Raw genomic sequence first — 18,090 nt, 5'->3', positions numbered from 1 at the left:
GTCATTAAAAACAAACAAAAAGAGTCAACAAAAATCCGAAAATAAAATTCATATCATTGTTTTTTCTATTTTCCATTTTTTGGTTTTTTGTTTCCAAATTTTCACAAGAATTAAACGAAGAACACATGCTGGTGATGCCCGCCATCAATGCCACACTCGATTCTTGCAATCTCAGTGATTAGTGTTTGAGTGATTTGATTTGGTCGTCGTTCGTCGATTCCACCTTTCGAGTCTTCGTTTCCGTACGGTGACTCTCTCTCTATCTCTCTCGTTTTCTCTGTTGGTTTGGTGTTTCTTAGGAAGAAGCAGATCTATGGTTTCGTAATCGAAAATTGGAGCCAGTGTAGGTGGCTTTTGGGTAATTTTGCGTGTTTTCCATTTTTGTTGTGTTGCAGGTTTGAGCTGCTCTGCGCCTGAAAAAATCAGATATTTCGGATGATGAGGTGGGAATTTTGAATGTGGGCATTTATGGAATATGTTGTTTTGTGAGTTGTACTGGAAATTGATTGAAACTGGTTGAATTTTTCTGTGTGGGGTTTGCTAGATCCGTATAAAGGTTGGGGCTTTGAATTCAGGGAAAGAGTGCAATAGACGGTGGAAAATGGGAGAGAGCCAGAAGTTCCGGCTGGGAACCATTGGGGCTCTGAGTTTGTCGGTGGTGTCGTCTGTGTCGATCGTGATTTGCAACAAGGCGCTTATTAGCACACTTGGTTTCACATTTGGTGAGTAATGCACCTGTTTGATATGAAATTTGGCATATGTATGTATTGGTTTTCTGCTTTGTTTCGGTGGTTGGAATTCTTTAATTTGGTTGCTTAAATACATATACTGTTGGAAAAGAATTTGCTCTAGTCAATTTGGCTGGTGCGTCGTAAAAGCTTGAATGTGGTTACTTTGACACCGACGGGATGGTTGGTCATGATTCATGAATCTGGAAAAAAAATGTTGATGTTTTGAGAATTCTCATGTGTATTCTCTAAGGAGATTCATTTAAAAAGCCATAATGTGTTACAAAGATTGCTTAGCTCACTTGCTTTTGTTTCTTGTAATTATGTAGTTTCTTTTACTTAACATCATGCTAATGATCATGATATTGTACTAACGCCTTGTCAATGTCATTTAATGTACTAAATCACAATATGGGTTATGCAGCCACAACTTTGACAAGCTGGCATCTTCTGGTCACATTTTGTTCGCTTCATGTAGCGTTATGGATGAATTTTTTTGAACACAAACCTTTTGATGCTCGTTCTGTAATGGGATTTGGAATTCTTAATGGAATCTCTATTGGCCTTCTGAATCTTAGCTTGGGTTTCAATTCCGTTGGTTTTTACCAGGTAAATTTTTTGTTAGTTCCTGCCTCCCTCTACTTGAGATATCATGCATTTTTAGTGTTGTACCATGATCCCATTCATGCTTTGATTGTTTACTTCTTTAGCTAATGTTAGTACATTTTCATTCAAAATCTATCAAGTTACCGTTTCAGCATTTTAAAATTTTCATGTAAATTATTGATTTCTGTAGATTTTTTTCCCCTTAATTTTCTATTTCAGATGACAAAACTGGCAATCATCCCCTGTACTGTTTTTCTGGAAACCCTTTTCTTTAAGAAGAAATTCAGGTCAGTATTTATCGTAGATCAATCTGTAGTGGATGAATTTGTTAGTTTGAACTAAACCGTGCATGGTTTCTACCTAGGATGTTATATTTGCTTCACTATTTACTTGTGTGGTTAAATTTAGTTTCGATGTACCATTTCATTGAATTTTCAAGTTATACAACCGCATACTGGATCTGATATGCTTACCTTATAATAGTCGAAGTGTGCAGTTTTCACTCTCCATCCTTCTTTTGGGAGTTGGGGTTGCAACAGTGACGGATCTTCAGCTCAATGCTCTGGGTTCCTTTTTGTCCCTGCTGGCAGTTCTAACAACTTGTGTTGCTCAGATTGTATCCTAAATAGAACTGAGTTTTTATTTCATGCATTATCACATGTTTAATGTTTAAAAAAAATCGCTTTTGATAAGAAAAGCGAGCAAATCAAAGAGAAAAGATCTGCATTCTTTACTAATTACCATATGGCATTAAGAAAGCATGCATTGTTTTAGACCTTAACAGCTATTTCAGATGACCAATACGATCCAGAAGAAGTTCAAAGTTTCATCAACCCAACTTCTGTACCAGTCTTGCCCCTATCAGGCAATAACGTTGTTTGTCATTGGTCCATTTCTAGATGGATTTTTAACTAATCAAAATGTTTTTGCTTTTGCTTATACCCCTCAAGTGCTGGTGAGTATTCAATATTTCCCAAGCGCTGCCTTCCCCAACCCCTTTCCAACATTTCTCTCTGTGATATCCTTTATTTTTTGTAACCGTGATGTTGTCTATGTTGCAGTTCTTCATTGTTCTGTCCTGCTTGATATCTGTCTCTGTAAACTTCAGTACATTTTTGGTTATTGGAAGGACGTCTGCAGTAACCTATCAGGTCCTTGGACATCTGAAAACATGCCTTGTTTTGGCGTTTGGCTACATTCTACTCCGCGATCCATTTAGCTGGCGCAACATTTTGGGGATATTGATAGCTATAGTCGGAATGGTGCTGTATTCTTATTATTGCACTCTCGAGACCCAGCGGAAGGTTAATGAAGTATCCCAACAGTTACCCCAGGTACTTCCCTATTTTTTCTTATCTCATTCTCATGTTTCTTTATGTAATTCCCACTGGGTGCCGATTAATTTGCTAATACTTCTTATCCGCCACATGGTTGCAGACGAGAGAAAGCGAAGGTGATCCTTTATTAGGTGTGGAAAATGGAAGTGGGATGCTAGGGGACGATCTGAAAATTCCTGTATGGAAGAACAAGGACCTGCAAGCTTAAAAGCCTTTGCAATCTCTGAGTTCATTTGTGATAGATCAAATTTAGTGGGGGCAAAAACTGTTCAGGCAATGAAGATGTTGCCGGCGAGGGGTTTCAATCTGGGGAGTCTATGGGTTTATGATTTCCAGTGTAGTAGTAAGCTTCAGAGTAAAAGAAATGTCTCTTTTTTCTTATTTTATATAGCAGTTTTGGTAATTAATTTTGTCGAAATCGGGTTTGGCAAATCGGATTTATAGTGAAAATTTTCTGTGGTACCCATCAAATACTAAAAAGTATTCATAAGTGCTATTTTAGTGAAGACAGTGAAAACATGGTTAAGATTGCGTAAAATAAACGTTCTCTCTCGATCCTCATAAAACGATGGGCTTTGTTGATTTGAGCTCACCCTTTTTAGCGGAGACAATGAAAATGCTAAACCGCCATTTGGTCTGCAGACGTAGTGAATTTGATTCGGACATGTAGTGGGAGATAAAATTTGACGTGGCACTATGCAACTGCTACATGTGAGGCATCGTTTATTTCCCTATAACATATTGTCAGCGCAAGACGTTTAATTTTCTTAAGGGTTATTATACAAAATGGTTCCTGAGATTTTCATGAACAATAGAAATGGTTTTTGAGATTGAAAATCAATAGAAATTGTCTCTAAGATTGTTCACCGTCCATGATTTTGGTCCTTCCGTTAAAAGTTGTTTTGGGCAATTTTCAAAGTTTTGTAACTCAATCGTTTTTTAACTCAATCGTTTTTTAACTAAATTCGACCCATAATATATCAAAATGAAAATAGAAAAGTGTAGAATAAGATTGTACTTATTTGGAAGCCCAATGGTTGCCGAAGATGACCGGAAAATAGCCTGAAAGGTGATTAGTCTGTGGGAAAACCAAATTCGACCCATAATATATCAAAATGAAGATAAGAAAGTGTAGAATAAGATTATACCTATTTAGGGCTTGATTTTAGTTTGCTACCTTGCACTTGATTTTGATTTTAGGCTAAAGTTGAGTTTGGTTCTTTTAGTTTTGGCGAAGTTCCACTATTCACCATGTAGTTTCAACAATGTAGTTTACTAATTGTTGCAATTCGAGGACTTACGTAATAATTTGCTCATGAGAGCTATGCGTGTGGTGTTTTTACACCTCAAGAAAATCCAAATTACCGTCACATGTGTGGCTCTCTAATTATGCCGAAAAATGAACAAAATTAAGCTAATGTTATTGAATTGCAACAATTAGCAAACTGAAATCTTGACAAGTTACGAATGAAGTTGAGGTTATATTTTAAGAATTAATATGCATTATGAGGAGTAGTCAACTCTTAATATAAGCACATACAAAGTCTCATAATTCCAAGACGTGGGATTCACATTCTCTTCCGAACTATATGGATTAAGGTGGAACTTTCGCTAACTATGTTTGGGTGAAGAAATTTAAAATTATTAAGGAATTTAAAAATGACGGAAATTGAAATGACGAGATTTTATTTTCTAGAATTTATAAATTTTCTTGTTTGGTTAATCTAAAAGAACAATGGAATTGAATACGGAATTTGTTATTTTTAAACTATCAATCATAGAAATTGAGAAATGACACCTATTTACATGGAATTTGAACTTGGGATTTGGAGGTCCCAAATTCCAAGTTTTTTTTCCACGCGGAAATTCTAAATTTCTATGTTTATGAATCCAAACAAGAGAATTGGTACTTGTCAATTTATAAATTCTAACTTTTACCAAAATTCTATATTTATTTCCCTCATCCAAACATAGTGTAAAACTAGATGGACTGAAATCGTGATTTGGCCTTCAATTTATTTGTTTATTAATTAATAATGTATATTTGAATGTGGAAGGTCATATAAACCACTCTATTTTCTGGAAAAATCTTACCCCTGTTCAAGTAAGTTCATACTTTATTTTAAATCGTGGTTTGGAATTAGTTTGTTGGGCTTTTCTTTTCTATCTAGAAATTGGTTAATAAAATGTAATGTGCAGGAAGGAGATGGGGAGCCTCCAACGGGTTCGTTAGCATCCGAAATTGACGATCGGTTTGGTTCTTTAGGTTCGCTGATTCAGAAAGTGAATGCAGAAGGTGCTGCTTTGCAAGGTTCCGGCTGGGTGGTAGGTGTTTTGCCTACTTCTTAGCTTTGCTATTTGTTCCATTCAATTCTTTAGGATGGATTTCGCCAAAACGAATACACTCAAGTATTGAGGAGTTAACGCTTCTTTTTTTTAAATTTTGATAGTGGCTTGCTCTCGACAAAGATCAGAAGAAGCTTTCTATCGAAACCACATTCAATCAGTTGCGGTGTTCGAGTCTTTGCTATTGACGATTTGGATTTATGGATTTGGAGATGTCACGGGCTGCCGTTCAGTTTTAGATCTATTTGCTTTTTGCAAACTCCTCAGCTCATTAATATCGGTAATTCAGAGGCTACTTTTACGGCGTGATTGGGTTGAGTTTGTAAAATACACGCATTTGCTTCTCTTATTGGTAAACTTGTATTCCATTTTTCTGGCTGCGCTGTGTATTATGTTGCCTGACGTAAACTTAATGCAGGATCCGCTTGTTACCAAAGGAGCAAGTTATGTACCTTTGCTGGGGATAGATGTGTGGGAGCATGCTTACTACTTGCAGGTAAATTTGCTGCATTCGGTATTATGTTTTTTATACCCGCGATAGTCTGATATGGCCGTTTCATGACTAGTAGACAATGAACAAATCTGCTTGATTTCATAAAAAATTTCGGACTTCCGCTTTGTTCCAATATGTGCTGAGCTATTTCGACCTTTAGCCATCTTACTTGATTCTTCATCATGGGATATACCTTGAAGTCTTGAATTATTGACGTTTGTGCAGTACAAAAATGCGAGGCCAGACTATCTGAAGAACGTATGGAACGTTATTAACTGGAAATACGCAAGTGAAGTGTATAAGGAAGTTTGTCCTTGAGGGCTAAAGCCATTTTCCTGGTAAGTTTTTAGGTTGAGTTTGTCCACTTTGTGCAGGAATAAGATGCATCCGTTGATGGGATTCCGAAACTTGTACCGAGACATCCTGTCTTTTCGACGATGCATAATTGCATAGTGTATCAGCTTTTGTGTAACTCGTTTATTTGAGGATCTCCTTTCCTCTTGTGTATCCCGACTTATGATTACTTAAGTTGACGATGGTGAAGCATGTAGCTCCATTTTGTAAATCCTCTTTTTTTTTTCCTGGATTTCTAGTGATGGCAGCACATTGATCATTGACTAACCTGCGGTGCCCTGGCGGTTTGTTTTATTGCTCCTTTTCAAACAGAGATGATTTTCACACGCGTTTTTCTTTTTCCTACACACCATCATTTATTTATGACCATTGAATTGAATAAATCAAAAGTTAGTCGATACAAACAAACAAGAGTGTGCATAACAAGAAAACAACTGAATCCAAATCTGCAAGCAAAAAAGTCTCTCTATGAATAAGGCAAAAGAAATCTTTTGAAAAGAACCAGTAAGGTAGACAAATTGAAGTTTGCAAGGATTGAACCATTCACAAATAGCACTATTATGAAACCAATATATTCAAATGACAATTCTATCAGTGTATCAAAAACGACAATAGGTTAATAAAATTGATATCCACATAACATACATAACATCGAAATGATATCAATATTGATATAATGAAATTGTTTGTTACAGTAATTTACAGTTAAATTGTAACAAAAGTTTTTAATTTGTATCAGTTTAGTTTTCATTCTTGAACTTTATTAATAATTTTTCTCGTCGTTGAAATCATCCTTAAAATATATTGTGACCTATTCACGTAACCTAGTACATGTAACCAAAATTCCTTATGGATTGAGTAAACGTAGTTTTGATCGATTGTTTTTTTTAGGGGAAAAAAAAAATGAGGGAGAGACAATGAACAGATTTTAGCGGGCCCGCCCCGAATGGATCATAAGACCCCGCAAAACCCTAGTAAAAGAAGCGCACCCATATATATCCTCCAACCTTAAGAGGCCGCCGAAGCGTTTGGCAGCAGCAGAAGAAGCAGCTCAGATCCAGACGGCGGCTTAGGGTTTCACTTCCCTGTAGGCAAATCAGCAAACATGGTAATTCTTCTCTACCTCATATCTCCATCCCCGAATTACACGATTAACGACTAATATTTTACTTAATTCAGTTTGGAAATCTCAACCTCTCTCTGTTTGCAGACTTTCAAGAGAAGAAACGGCGGCCGGAACAAGCACGGCCGTGGCCACGTGAAGTTCATCCGCTGCTCCAACTGCGGAAAATGCTGCCCCAAGGTGTGCTTTTACCTAATTATCCTTTTTTTTTTTTGTATTTTTATTAAAGTTTAAATCTTTATAGTGAAAGATTTGAATTTCTAAGTGGGTTCTGGGTGTTGAATTAGTTTTTGGATTTTTTTTAAGTGGGTTCTGGTTTTGAATTAGTATTAGTTTTAGGATTAATTTATTGGGTTTGTGTTAAAAAGGACAAAGCTATCAAGAGGTTTGTGGTGAGGAACATTGTTGAGCAGGCTGCAGTTAGGGATGTTCAGGAGGCTTGTGTTTACGATGGTAATTTTTCTTTCCCTTTCTGTTTAATACAGTAAAAATATTCTTCGTTTTGTTTTCGGTGTCATTTTTGTTTTTGGTTTTGATGATTGTGCTGATAATGTTTTTCGCTGTTAGTTTTGTATTTGTTTTGATGATTGTACTGATAATGTTTTACTGGGAATGCTGTTTGATTTGAAGGTTACACCCTTCCTAAGCTGTATGCTAAGATGCAATACTGCGTTTCTTGCGCCATCCACTCCCACGTTGTGAGGGTTCGGTCTCGCGAGAATAGGAGGAACCGTGAGCCCCCTCAGCGTTTCAGGCGCAGGGTATGCTCAAAATTTCATTGCTATGTATCTCTATCTCTTATTTTGTTTTAGTTTATGCCTCTGTGCAATTTGGTTTACGGTTCAGTGTGAGATATACTTTCATTTAAATTGTGTGTTGTGTTTGTTCAATACTTGCGTTTTTGGGGATTTTGTGCCTGAAATTAATACATTATACATTCTACATTCCCCCTACGTGGATTAGTGTCCATTTTGTACAAACTTAACAAGTTCAAGAGCAAAGGAGGTAATGCCATCTTGAATTTTCTTAAAAGAGGTTCAAAAGCACCCAACTGCAAGGATGTTATCTCTTTTGCCTTTAGGACATGCATATTTGGTAGCTAAGCTTTGGACTTATTATTTGTTTAAATGATCGTCGTACTTCCATTATTAGTGACACTGAGGAGCTTGAAAACGCATGCTCAACAATTTTGGGTTTAACTTAAAATATATATCTGCTATCATAGTATTATTTCATTAACATATTTATTGGCAGGGAGTTTCTCATGCTAAGGTATACATGCTTTTGATTTTTTGTATCCAGCTGTTGCTTTCTTCCTTAATTTAAGGTTTTTTATTTGCTAATATTAGGATAAATTTTGAAGGGTGGTACTTATAAATGCACGTTGCTTCCTATCTGTCTAGTTCAGCTACATCCCCTCTCTCGAATGTTAGCTTTTTACTTTTTTAACTATATAGTTCCTACTCGGAAGCAACATTTGATGTAATTGGTTATGTGAGACTATAGTATGGAACCTTTTCCCCAATAATGTTGTTATGTGGCCTAGGGAATGCTGGGGATGCTGGAGTGTTAGAAAGTAAACTGTATTATGTCTTCATCACATTTGGCTGTAATTTTTTATTTAGTACATTTGCTTTCATCATTCATTTTCTTTTACTAAACCTTTCAATTTTGATTTATGCATTTCAGGAGGATACACCTAGGCCCGGTGCGCCTGGTGCTCCTGGTCAGGGTCCACGCCCTGTTGGAGCTGGAGCGCCAGCTGCTCGTCCATGAAAAGGCATCCCATCAGCTGCTTGATTGCTTTGAGGATGTGCATTGAGTCTTTTAATTTTGGCTGCTACCTTACTTTATTTCCATTTTATCTTTGAATGTTTCTTCTTTGACGCCGTTGTTACTTTATATGTCATACTATCATGTTGTGGGAAGTTATTTGCAAAAGGTAGCAGGAGATTCAAAACCAGAGATTTTCATTTTCGTGTGTTAATTTTCATCCAGTGTTGGTTTTCACTAGATTTTTATTTTCGAAGATTTTGGTACTCTAGATTTTAGGCTAAATTGTAGCCATGATCCTTGAACGATGTTATGAGTTTAGTTTTGGTCCGTGAACTCTAATAATAAAATAGTTGCTCTCATCCTCGCATTATGTCTCGTGTTGCACTAGTGGTACTTTTCGTTATCTCTGATCGGTAAAGTAGGATCCAAGTGTTGAAATCAGTTGTTTTTCTTGATTTCTCCTTAGTGCTAGTTTGTTGCTAAGCATTCAACCCAAATTTGTTGAGTCGTGCCACCACGTAGTGATGTAGTTTATACTAGGACACTACTTGATGAACACCGTTACGTGGTAATGTTGTGTTGTGATCAGATACTTAACGGATTTAGGGTAAAATGTTAACAAAAGGTTCATCGTTAAGGTTCATATTTATGAACACCGCCACGTGGTAATGTGGTGTTAACAGTCAAATACTTTATTGACGTAGGTTAAAACAATGGACAAGGATTGTCTGCCCTCTTACTTCCGATGCTCTTCCGTGCCTTTCTGTTACGTCAACATTTTATATTACTGTTCATTTTTGTCTTATTATCTGTATAAAAAAACAATATAAAATGTTGACGTGACTTAACCGTGACCACACAAAACAGGAAAGCATGGACAAAACAGGAAAGCATGGGAGGGCACCGGAAGTGGGAGGGCAGACAATACTTGTCCTAAAACAATAACAAAAGGTTAGGCGTGTTATAATTGAGTAATCCAGTAGGGTTTGAATTTCTGTAAAGCATTGGTTTTCCATCCTAAAGGAGATAAGGACTAAAGGTGAACAAGTCCACAGAGAAAGAGATGGATGGTTTGGCGGGCGTAGGAATTGGCTGGATGGCAGGTCGAATACAGTAGACAACTAGACGTGTTGTTGTTGTTGCGTCACTAATCGGGTAAGATATGAGGTTTCATATGTCAAAAGTCATCTGAATATTCAAAGAAACCATGTGCACTGCCATCCAAATCCACACACTACACAATCATGCCATTTTGTGGGATACATTATCGTAAAAATTTGAATGTTCAACTACGTCATCTCTGTAAGACATCTTTCAACCTCGCTAGTTGTAATAGTTGTCTTAGTCAGCAATCTTAACGAAATCTTTCTTTGCTCATAAATCCAGCTTGGTGCCATACTTTCTTCGACAGACTCTGTTTGTTTTATTTATTTTTGCTGAGTACTGCCATGTAATTACACATTTCCCAACTTTATTTTGTTTTAAATGGGAATTACTAGTGAAATCACGGTTATTCACTTTTTTGGAATTCGGAGGAGGTTAGTTGGGAATTTCATCTTACACGTGGTCACGATTAAGCTGATTCACAACTTGCAAAGTATCGAACAAATTACCTCCCCCTTTTTTGAACACATTTTCCAGTTGGGATATTGTTATTATTGTGTAATAAATATGGCACAGAGCAAGACCATAAGTAAAATGAACAATTTTTAGGATTTAATTGATAGTGTAATGTGTGATTTCATATTTAGGCTCAATGCACTCTATTCCCAACAATTAAGACATGAACCTAATAATATACCCTTCATTTCGTCACAAAAAACAGTGAATGTTTTTATATTTATTAATTACGACATTATTTAATAAAGCGTTAAATTTGGGAGGCAGGTTCTCTGCCCTTCCACTTCCCGTGCCCTCCTGTTTGTGTGGTTACGGTTAAGCCACGTCAGCATTTTATATTACTATTCATTTTTGTCTTATTATCTCTATAAAAAAATAATATAAAATATTGACGTGATTTAACCGTGACCACACAAACAGGAGAACATGGAAAGTGAGAGGGTTAAAAATCTGCCTCCTTAAATTTGACCGTTCTTTCTTTTATGCATGTAGCTGGTACATATCAGTCATACATACATCAGTAACAACAATAATTCACCCATATGAAAAAGTAAATCGAGGTCAAGCATAAAAATAACATGTACAACTAAGCAAAGGGCAGGTCGTATCTGCATCAGTAATCGATTCATTTATGTACATTAAAAAATAAATCGAATTTAGACACACAATAACTTGTATTATTAAGTAAAGAATCAATCGTATCTACATTAATGATTGACAATTGTTCATATGCATAAAAAAAATAAATCAAATTCACACACAAAGAACAAAAAAAAACGTATTCCCAAGGATCTTCCAGCGGAAAAAAAAAGGACAAAGAATGCGAAATTAGGAAATAAATATTTCATACACTTACGGTATGAAATATGGACAAGGATCCCCAATGTCTGAAAAAAGCAGGCGGCACGAAACAACGTCGTTCGTCTGCATCAGCGCGGTGTTGTGGTGTCTGCCAGGCGTGTCTGCCAGGCGTAAGCATTGCCGCGGTCACTGTTCTAAAAATTTCCTTCTAGATCCATTTTAGACGGTTGATCACTGTTTCGATTAATTTATAATAAAATTATATATATTTTAAGCATAAACATTCATTTATTTACACGAAATATAGTAAATTTAATTAAATCCGCCTAATTCCCTTAGACGTCCATTAAAATCCGCCTAACCATTTAGGCGCTAAACCCCAACCTATTACCGAACTACCGCCTAACATCTTTTAAAACCTTGGCTGCGACATGTTGTGCTTCCTCCTTGACAAGCTGATGCGTCGTCGTTTCATGGCGGCCTTGCGCTTGCATGGCGTCGCGTCGCTTTCCGGCAGACCTGTGTTGTTGTGTACTCGTGTGGCCCACCAACTGAAAACTCCCAAAAAAACAATTTAACGTTAAATTTTCACTATTAGTCCTCGTACTTTAGTTATATTTTTATCTGCTCCTATAGTTTTTCTTACATTTTCATCCTTATGATTTTATTATGAACAGTGACGTTGTTCGAATTCTTCAAACATGAATGTAGCTAAAGCTAGGCCTAAAGGGGACACCCCCTCTACAACGAAGTTCATTTTTCAATCATTTCAAGCACGTGCGAAATTTTTTTCAATCCACCCTAAATATATTTAGCTCCATCCTATCGCCTAGTTGAATTTTTCAAACGAGAAGTATCTATAATTTTTTACGAGAATCGACAATAAATTGATAACGAAAAAGGATTACAACTGTAAAAAAAAAAAAAAAAAACTTGACTCTAATTATAGAGAATTAGGCGAGCAAAAAATACACATCAAGATCCGACATGCAATTGCACAAACAACCTACCCCTTTTTCTTGCTCAAGAGTCAGAGCAATTAGATGGAGAGGTTCCCATAAGTAAATGGAAACAAAACGAAACTCTAGGGATATAAATGTTAAGTACAGAAAATACATGAATGAAATTGAAAATATTACAAGGACCATTCGTGCAATTTAACTTAATAATAAAATAACAAAAAATAAAAATTTAAGAAAGAAACAAAAGGGGAGAGAGAGAGAGAGAGAGAGAGAGAGAGAGAGAGAGAGAGAGGAGGATTTTTGCCGCTTTTGCGTTTGGGTTTTGTGGAGGTGGGGGGGTTTAAAAAGGTTTTTCCTCACACCACCAAAAGAAATGAAACTGTTCGTTCCTCTCCAATTCTCCGACCACCACTCTGCTAATCCCTCCCTCAACGGCGCCGTTTGGGCGTTTCCTTCCTCTTCTCTCCATTATTTTCTTCTCCTCCCCCAATTTGGCCTCCATTGATCAATTTCATGGCCCGCCTCCTCTGTTCGGCGCGGCTGAACGACGGCGTTTTCCGCGAGGATCGACCCCGCCCTTCGCCGCCCTCGCCGTCATTGCCGACCTCCAACCCCGATCACTCCTCCAGAGCCCCTGAGTCTTGGGCCGGAGCCGAGCAGGCGACCCAGGAGATAGTCTCAAAGATTCAGCCTACTCTGGCGGCCCACCAGACGAGGACGGAGGTCATTCAATTTGTGCAGAACCTCATCACATGTAACGTCAGGTGTCAGGTAATTACAATTCTGCCGAATTACGTTCCTTTCGATTTCAGTTTTCCATCTGGGTTAGTGTTGGTTTTGTGTAATTCTTGTGCAATTTGGTGGTAATGGCGATATGGTTTAGCTGGTAATGTCCAAATTTGTCTAGACTTGCAGTGCCACTGCCCACCTGTAAGCAAATGTTACTTGTGATGTGATTGATCGTAGCTTTTCAACGTAATGACTTCAATAAATGGAATGGAATTTTTGTTTGGAGCTGAAAAAATGGATACTTTACGCGTTAATTGAGTTTTGTTTGGATCCTAATTACTTTTAGAGGCATATTTTCGTGTTCGATTTCTGTTTGGCAATGAAATGTTGGGACTTGGTGAAATTTGTGAAGCAATATTGTTTTCGAGTTCTTTTTTTTTTTTTTTTTGAGAAACCGGTGATGTTACTAATGATGTTTCCGAGTTTCTTCATTTCATTGACTTGCTAATAAGTTACGTCTGCAATTTTTGTGTTGTTTATCTCACAGGTTTTTCCTTATGGGTCAGTTCCATTGAAAACGTATCTGCCTGATGGAGATATTGATATGACGGCATTTGGCAGTGCAAATATTGATAAAGTCTTTGCAACTGATGTCTATGCAATTATGAAGGGAGAGGAGAACAACGAAGCTTCTCCGTTTCATGTGAAAGATGTACATTACATTGATGCAGAGGTTCTTCTCACCATGATGCCTTTTTTTTTTTCCTGGGAACCTTCAGTTTTTTGAAAACCTTTCCAATTCCATATAGTATTAGAGTTGAAGTCTCTGGTATTTTTCTTTTGTTTGCATCAATGTACAATACTTTTTTGTTCCATACATTGTCTAGAACTGATTTGTTGGTTCAGAGTTCTATTGTGGTATATTGCCCCCTTTTATATATACAACACAGCTGTTTTTATAGGTTTTCTATTCGCTAGATTAAAGTCGTTGGACTTTACCTTATTAATAGGAAAGGTTTCTGATATTCATGCTTGGATATTATGGAACTCAACATTTGCATGGATTTTGTTGAGTGCTTTTACTTTCCTGTGTTTTAACATCAATGCTTCAGGCTCATTGATGACGCTCCTAGGTTGATGAAGATATCATAATTTTCTTCATTATACATTTTCAATTTCCATTTACGAGGATACATCATCTCAAATTTGGAGGTTTTCGTTGCAGGTTAAGCTTGTGAAGTGCATTATACAAAATATAGTTGTAGATATATCCTCCAATCAGTTAGGAGGATTTAGTACTCTGCACTTTCTTGAACAGGTATGATCACTTCAAATTTTGATTAGCTACGGTTGGTATTGCATAACTGAATCAGATTGCTCCAATGCTATTTTAATTTACCTACTATATCACTGGCATGAAAGTTCACTCCTGAGTATTATTTCTCATGTCGCTTCGTGTGCAGGTTGATAATTATATTGGCAAAAATCATCTCTTCAAGCGGAGTATTATTCTGATAAAAGCCTGGTGCTACTATGAGAGTCGTATTCTTGGGGCCCATCATGGGTTGATTTCAACATATGCTTTGGAAATATTAATCCTATATGTTTTCCATTTTTTCCATTCATCACTGGATGGCCCTCTGGCAGTGAGTACTCCCAAGTCAATTTTGAGTCCTTATTTCAAAAATATATATATAAGTTTAAGAACTTAATTACTTTTCATTTCTATAGGTCCTTTATAGATTTTTGGATTACTTCAGCAAATTTGACTGGGAGAACTATTGTATAAGTTTAAACGGACCAGTATGCAAATCATCCTTGCCTGATATAGTGGGTAAGAGATATTATTGTGTGCTTTTGATGTTGGGTGGCTTATTTGTGTTATCGTGCTCTCTCTCTCTCTCTCTCTCTCTGTGACTCACTCACTTAAACTGCAGCTAAGGCACCCGAAAGCGGGAGAGTTGATCTACTGCTGAGTGAAGAATTTATTAGAAATTGTGTGGAAATGTTCTCTGTTCCAGCAAAGGGGTATGAGACAAACTTGCGAGCTTTTTCCCTGAAGCATCTTAATATAATAGATCCACTAAAGCAGGACAACAACCTTGGGCGAAGTGTCAGCAGAAGTATGCATTCTCTCTCTCTCTCTCGCTCTCATGTTGTTGTGGAGTTTTATCATAGTATGATTGATGGGTTTTCCACAGGTAACTTCTATCGAATATGCAGTGCTTTTAAACATGGAGCTCGCAAGCTTGGTTGGATTCTTTCATTACCAGGGGAATGCATAGCAGATGAGCTGCCCAAGTTTTTTGTAAATACTTTGGATAGACATGGAAGCAATGGTCAGACTAATGTGCACAATAATGCCTTGTCTGGAAGTTCTGAATCTTTGAACGTTTTGTTGGAGCTTGGTGGAGATTTCGACAGTCATGGAATGAACCTGCAATATGGTCCCTTTTTCCCTGGATCTGCTCCATTACCTCCTTTATTTCCCAGTCTTCCCTTGTCACCTCAGCTGTGGAAAGAGAACCGATGGGGAGGTACGTCTGAAGCCCTTCATTTCCATCAGAATACTAATTCTCAAACTAACGTACATGGTGTTGACTGGGGAGCACATGCGTACCATGCAAATGATTCCACTTTCTCCGTTGCTGCTTTCAGAGGAGAGAAAAGGATACCCCGAGGGACTGGAACGTACATCCCAAATCCGGTAGTGGCAATTTTGTTTTCTATATAATCATTTTTTCAGATTGCATTCCTGTAATTTTATATTCATGAGCTTTATATTTTTGGGTTTATTTTTCTATAAAGTCATTCTCAGCAGAGGACTAGTCCTGGTTTTCATAATCTCATGGTTATCTTATTACAGTCTTTTCAGAATTACCGTCCCTTAAAGGATAGGTTGCCTGGAAGGGGAAGGAAACAGGCACCAGGAACTTGTTTTCCATTTCAGAGACACGCCTTTGGTTATGGCTTCACTGTAGCTCCTCAACAGTCAATCTCACCTAGAGAATGATGCCGAGAGCTCTCAGAAGCGGAGTACATAGTTTTAAGTCATGGAAACTCCAACATTAGATTACCATTAACCTCACATGCCTTTTTGGGAGTCTTTTCATGACAACAGTTTCTCCAACTTGCAAGCGAAACTCGACTCTAGATCCTCATCCCTTCAGTTAAGGGAGGGAGGCACCCGTGCCAGAATTGAATCATCAAGCAGAGTTGTTTGGAGCCGATGAGGAGAGGTAGTTGGATTTGGTAATTTGAAGTAGTCCTGCACAATAGCTTTCTTCAAAAGCTAAAGTTCTCTTGTTGATGTCCACCACTCACCCCTCGAGTGCCGTTGAAGGAAGGATTATACATTGGAGAATGAAGACGCTTATGACGGTAGGTGCTAATACACTAGACCGAGCTTCCGGGAAGACTTGTTCCTCTCAGCCTCGGTATCCTTGGGGACCTCTGTTGTTGGTAGTTTCGGTGTAGAATACACATGTTGTACATGCTGGTTCCTTTTCTTTTTCGTTTCATATCTATGCGCACATTTGTGCCCCTTCATTGGGTTGGGTGGATGATGTATATACCGGGCAAAGTTTGCCCCTCGGCCTGTCATTCCCTCCCAAAGTTTCTAGTTCTAAACACTACTGAGAAACCTTTGTCGGGTATTTTGGCTAGAACTGGTTAGTATACACATGATGAGATATATAAATGTAACAAGGAAAATTTTGGTTATGTTTAGGTTTTTTTCGGTCGAATGTTACTATGAATTGATGAAAGTTTATTTTGGTCAAGTTCATTTGTTTTAAGTGAAGTCGTGACAGTTGTGGGTCTGAGTTTAATCAAGTTGCTTAGAACAATGTGTTTTTTTCCTCTTAGTAATCGAGTTTGAACACCCTCCGGAATTTAGGTTTTATATTAACTTAAAATATTTGTACTAAAAATTTGAATCAGCTACAAAGGTTACTGTGTAGGAACCTTGTGCTTGACACAAGATGAATAAAATTGTAGCATGTAAGGGCTCGTTTGGTGCCTCGATTCAATTGGATTATAAGGTTGAGGTGAATGTTTTTTCATTTTTAGGGAGGATTTGAAATGGTTAGACATGAAGGAGACTCTCTTCAAGTCCTGCTGATTGTTTGCTCCTAAATCTACGTTTTTGTGAGAATTTAATAAATAATTCTTGTACTTTCATGTTGAACAAAGTTTATTCATTTCTTCCTTCAACACGTCTTGAGTATCCAATCCAATCTAATCCCACCAAATCAGCCCTAAAATGATTAATCCAGCAACTTTATCCCTTGGGGTTCACCTGTTCCAGTTAGTACTTGGGGGTTAAATAAGAACATGCAAACCGAACTCATCATCGAGGCACCAGTGGTCTAGTGGTAGAATAGTACCCTGCCACGGTACAGACCCGGGTTCGATTCCCGGCTGGTGCATCCCTTTTTTCCTTTTATTTGTCTTTTTCAGAAAGAGAACCTAATGAAAAGGAAAGTTTTGTCCACTCCAGAATCCACATTTCCAACCACACAGTCTCCTGACGACGTGGCAATCGACTTTTGGGAAGAAACAAATTAAGTCATACATGGGTGGCACAATTAAGTAGAAAGAAGAGGGAATATGATCTTCTTCAGATCCTCAATCAATTGTCGTATATGGTGAAATTAGAATTATATTTAAAATTAAATATAAATACAAAAATTAATTATACAATATACGATGAACGAACACAATTCATTAAATCTAAAAATTCCACAACGAGCATCCGAAGAATATCCTTGTCCGAAGAAGAGCATCTAAGTTGCTTTGTCCCTCACATTATTTATTCTTAATTATTATACAAAGACTATGAACTTGAACCGTATATTATTATTATTATTGTATTCTATATAAAATTGGCTGAATTCATTTCATCTGTCCATTCCATCCTTCCTCCATCCTTCAACATCACAATAAACCTTTCAACGGCCTCCGCGGATATCATCCACCACGAAACAAAATGTGGGCGGCTTAACACCCTACATTTACAAATTACAATTCAATAAGATAAACAATCACATTTCTGAATTGTGTGCATACACGCAGATTAATTAACTCACGAGGAGATCATAGTTAGGGCCGGCCTTGAGATTTCAGGGGCCATATTCGAAAGTGAATCGGAGGTCCTAAAAAGTACTAAATATTTTTTTTTTCTTCAAAAAAATATTTTAGTTTTCAATTGAGC

General features: G+C 37.4%; 4 protein-coding genes and 1 non-coding gene across 7 annotated transcripts; all 5 read left to right on the top strand.

Annotated features, from left to right (window-relative positions):
- Window positions 1-3,177, top strand: LOC137715752 (UDP-xylose transporter 3). 2 transcript variants are annotated; one of them, XM_068455093.2, is made up of 9 exons: window positions 1-242; window positions 396-443; window positions 545-722; window positions 1,153-1,337; window positions 1,554-1,621; window positions 1,818-1,950; window positions 2,128-2,289; window positions 2,396-2,668; window positions 2,772-3,177. In XM_068455093.2, exons 3-9 carry the CDS (start codon window positions 602-604, stop codon window positions 2,877-2,879), a joined length of 1,050 nt encoding a protein of 349 aa, XP_068311194.2. In that variant the 5' UTR covers window positions 1-242; window positions 396-443; window positions 545-601; the 3' UTR covers window positions 2,880-3,177. The 2 variants fall into 2 exon arrangements, with proteins under 2 accessions (XP_068311194.2, XP_068311195.2); XM_068455094.2 differs by having other exon boundaries at window positions 4-247.
- On the top strand, window positions 2,948-5,975 carry LOC137715665 (superoxide dismutase [Mn], mitochondrial-like). The gene is made up of 6 exons (XM_088690412.1): window positions 2,948-3,026; window positions 4,729-4,775; window positions 4,871-4,996; window positions 5,122-5,175; window positions 5,433-5,513; window positions 5,736-5,975. Exons 1-6 carry the CDS (start codon window positions 2,948-2,950, stop codon window positions 5,826-5,828), a joined length of 480 nt encoding a protein of 159 aa, XP_088546538.1. The 3' UTR covers window positions 5,829-5,975.
- Window positions 5,976-6,829: 854 nt separating this feature from the next.
- On the top strand, window positions 6,830-9,122 carry LOC137715036 (small ribosomal subunit protein eS26x). Its single transcript, XM_068454249.2, has 5 exons — window positions 6,830-6,972; window positions 7,075-7,167; window positions 7,356-7,440; window positions 7,618-7,748; window positions 8,677-9,122. The coding sequence occupies exons 1-5, from the start codon at window positions 6,970-6,972 to the stop codon at window positions 8,761-8,763; spliced, it is 399 nt and encodes a 132-aa protein (XP_068310350.1). The 5' UTR covers window positions 6,830-6,969; the 3' UTR covers window positions 8,764-9,122.
- A 3,257-nt stretch (window positions 9,123-12,379) lies between these two features.
- On the top strand, window positions 12,380-16,657 carry LOC137715487 (uncharacterized). 2 transcript variants are annotated; one of them, XM_068454833.2, is made up of 9 exons: window positions 12,384-12,917; window positions 13,423-13,608; window positions 14,101-14,193; window positions 14,339-14,521; window positions 14,607-14,709; window positions 14,813-14,998; window positions 15,077-15,412; window positions 15,534-15,582; window positions 15,742-16,657. In XM_068454833.2, exons 1-9 carry the CDS (start codon window positions 12,660-12,662, stop codon window positions 15,764-15,766), a joined length of 1,419 nt encoding a protein of 472 aa, XP_068310934.2. In that variant the 5' UTR covers window positions 12,384-12,659; the 3' UTR covers window positions 15,767-16,657. The 2 variants fall into 2 exon arrangements, with proteins under 2 accessions (XP_068310933.2, XP_068310934.2); XM_068454832.2 differs by having other exon boundaries at window positions 12,380-12,917; window positions 15,077-15,582.
- Window positions 16,658-17,234: 577 nt separating this feature from the next.
- TRNAG-GCC (transfer RNA glycine (anticodon GCC)) lies at window positions 17,235-17,305 on the top strand. Its single transcript has one exon. It is a non-coding gene; the product is annotated as a tRNA-Gly (tRNA).
- The last annotated feature ends 785 nt before the right edge of the window (window positions 17,306-18,090 follow it).

This window comes from Pyrus communis, chromosome 3 (assembly GCF_041283825.1).
Source record: "Pyrus communis isolate YQ-2024b chromosome 3, ASM4128382v1, whole genome shotgun sequence".
NCBI classification, from domain to species: Eukaryota; Viridiplantae; Streptophyta; class Magnoliopsida; order Rosales; family Rosaceae; genus Pyrus; species Pyrus communis.
The sequence above is the reverse complement of the archived record's forward strand: the minus strand, read 5'-3'. Positions and strand labels throughout refer to the sequence as shown.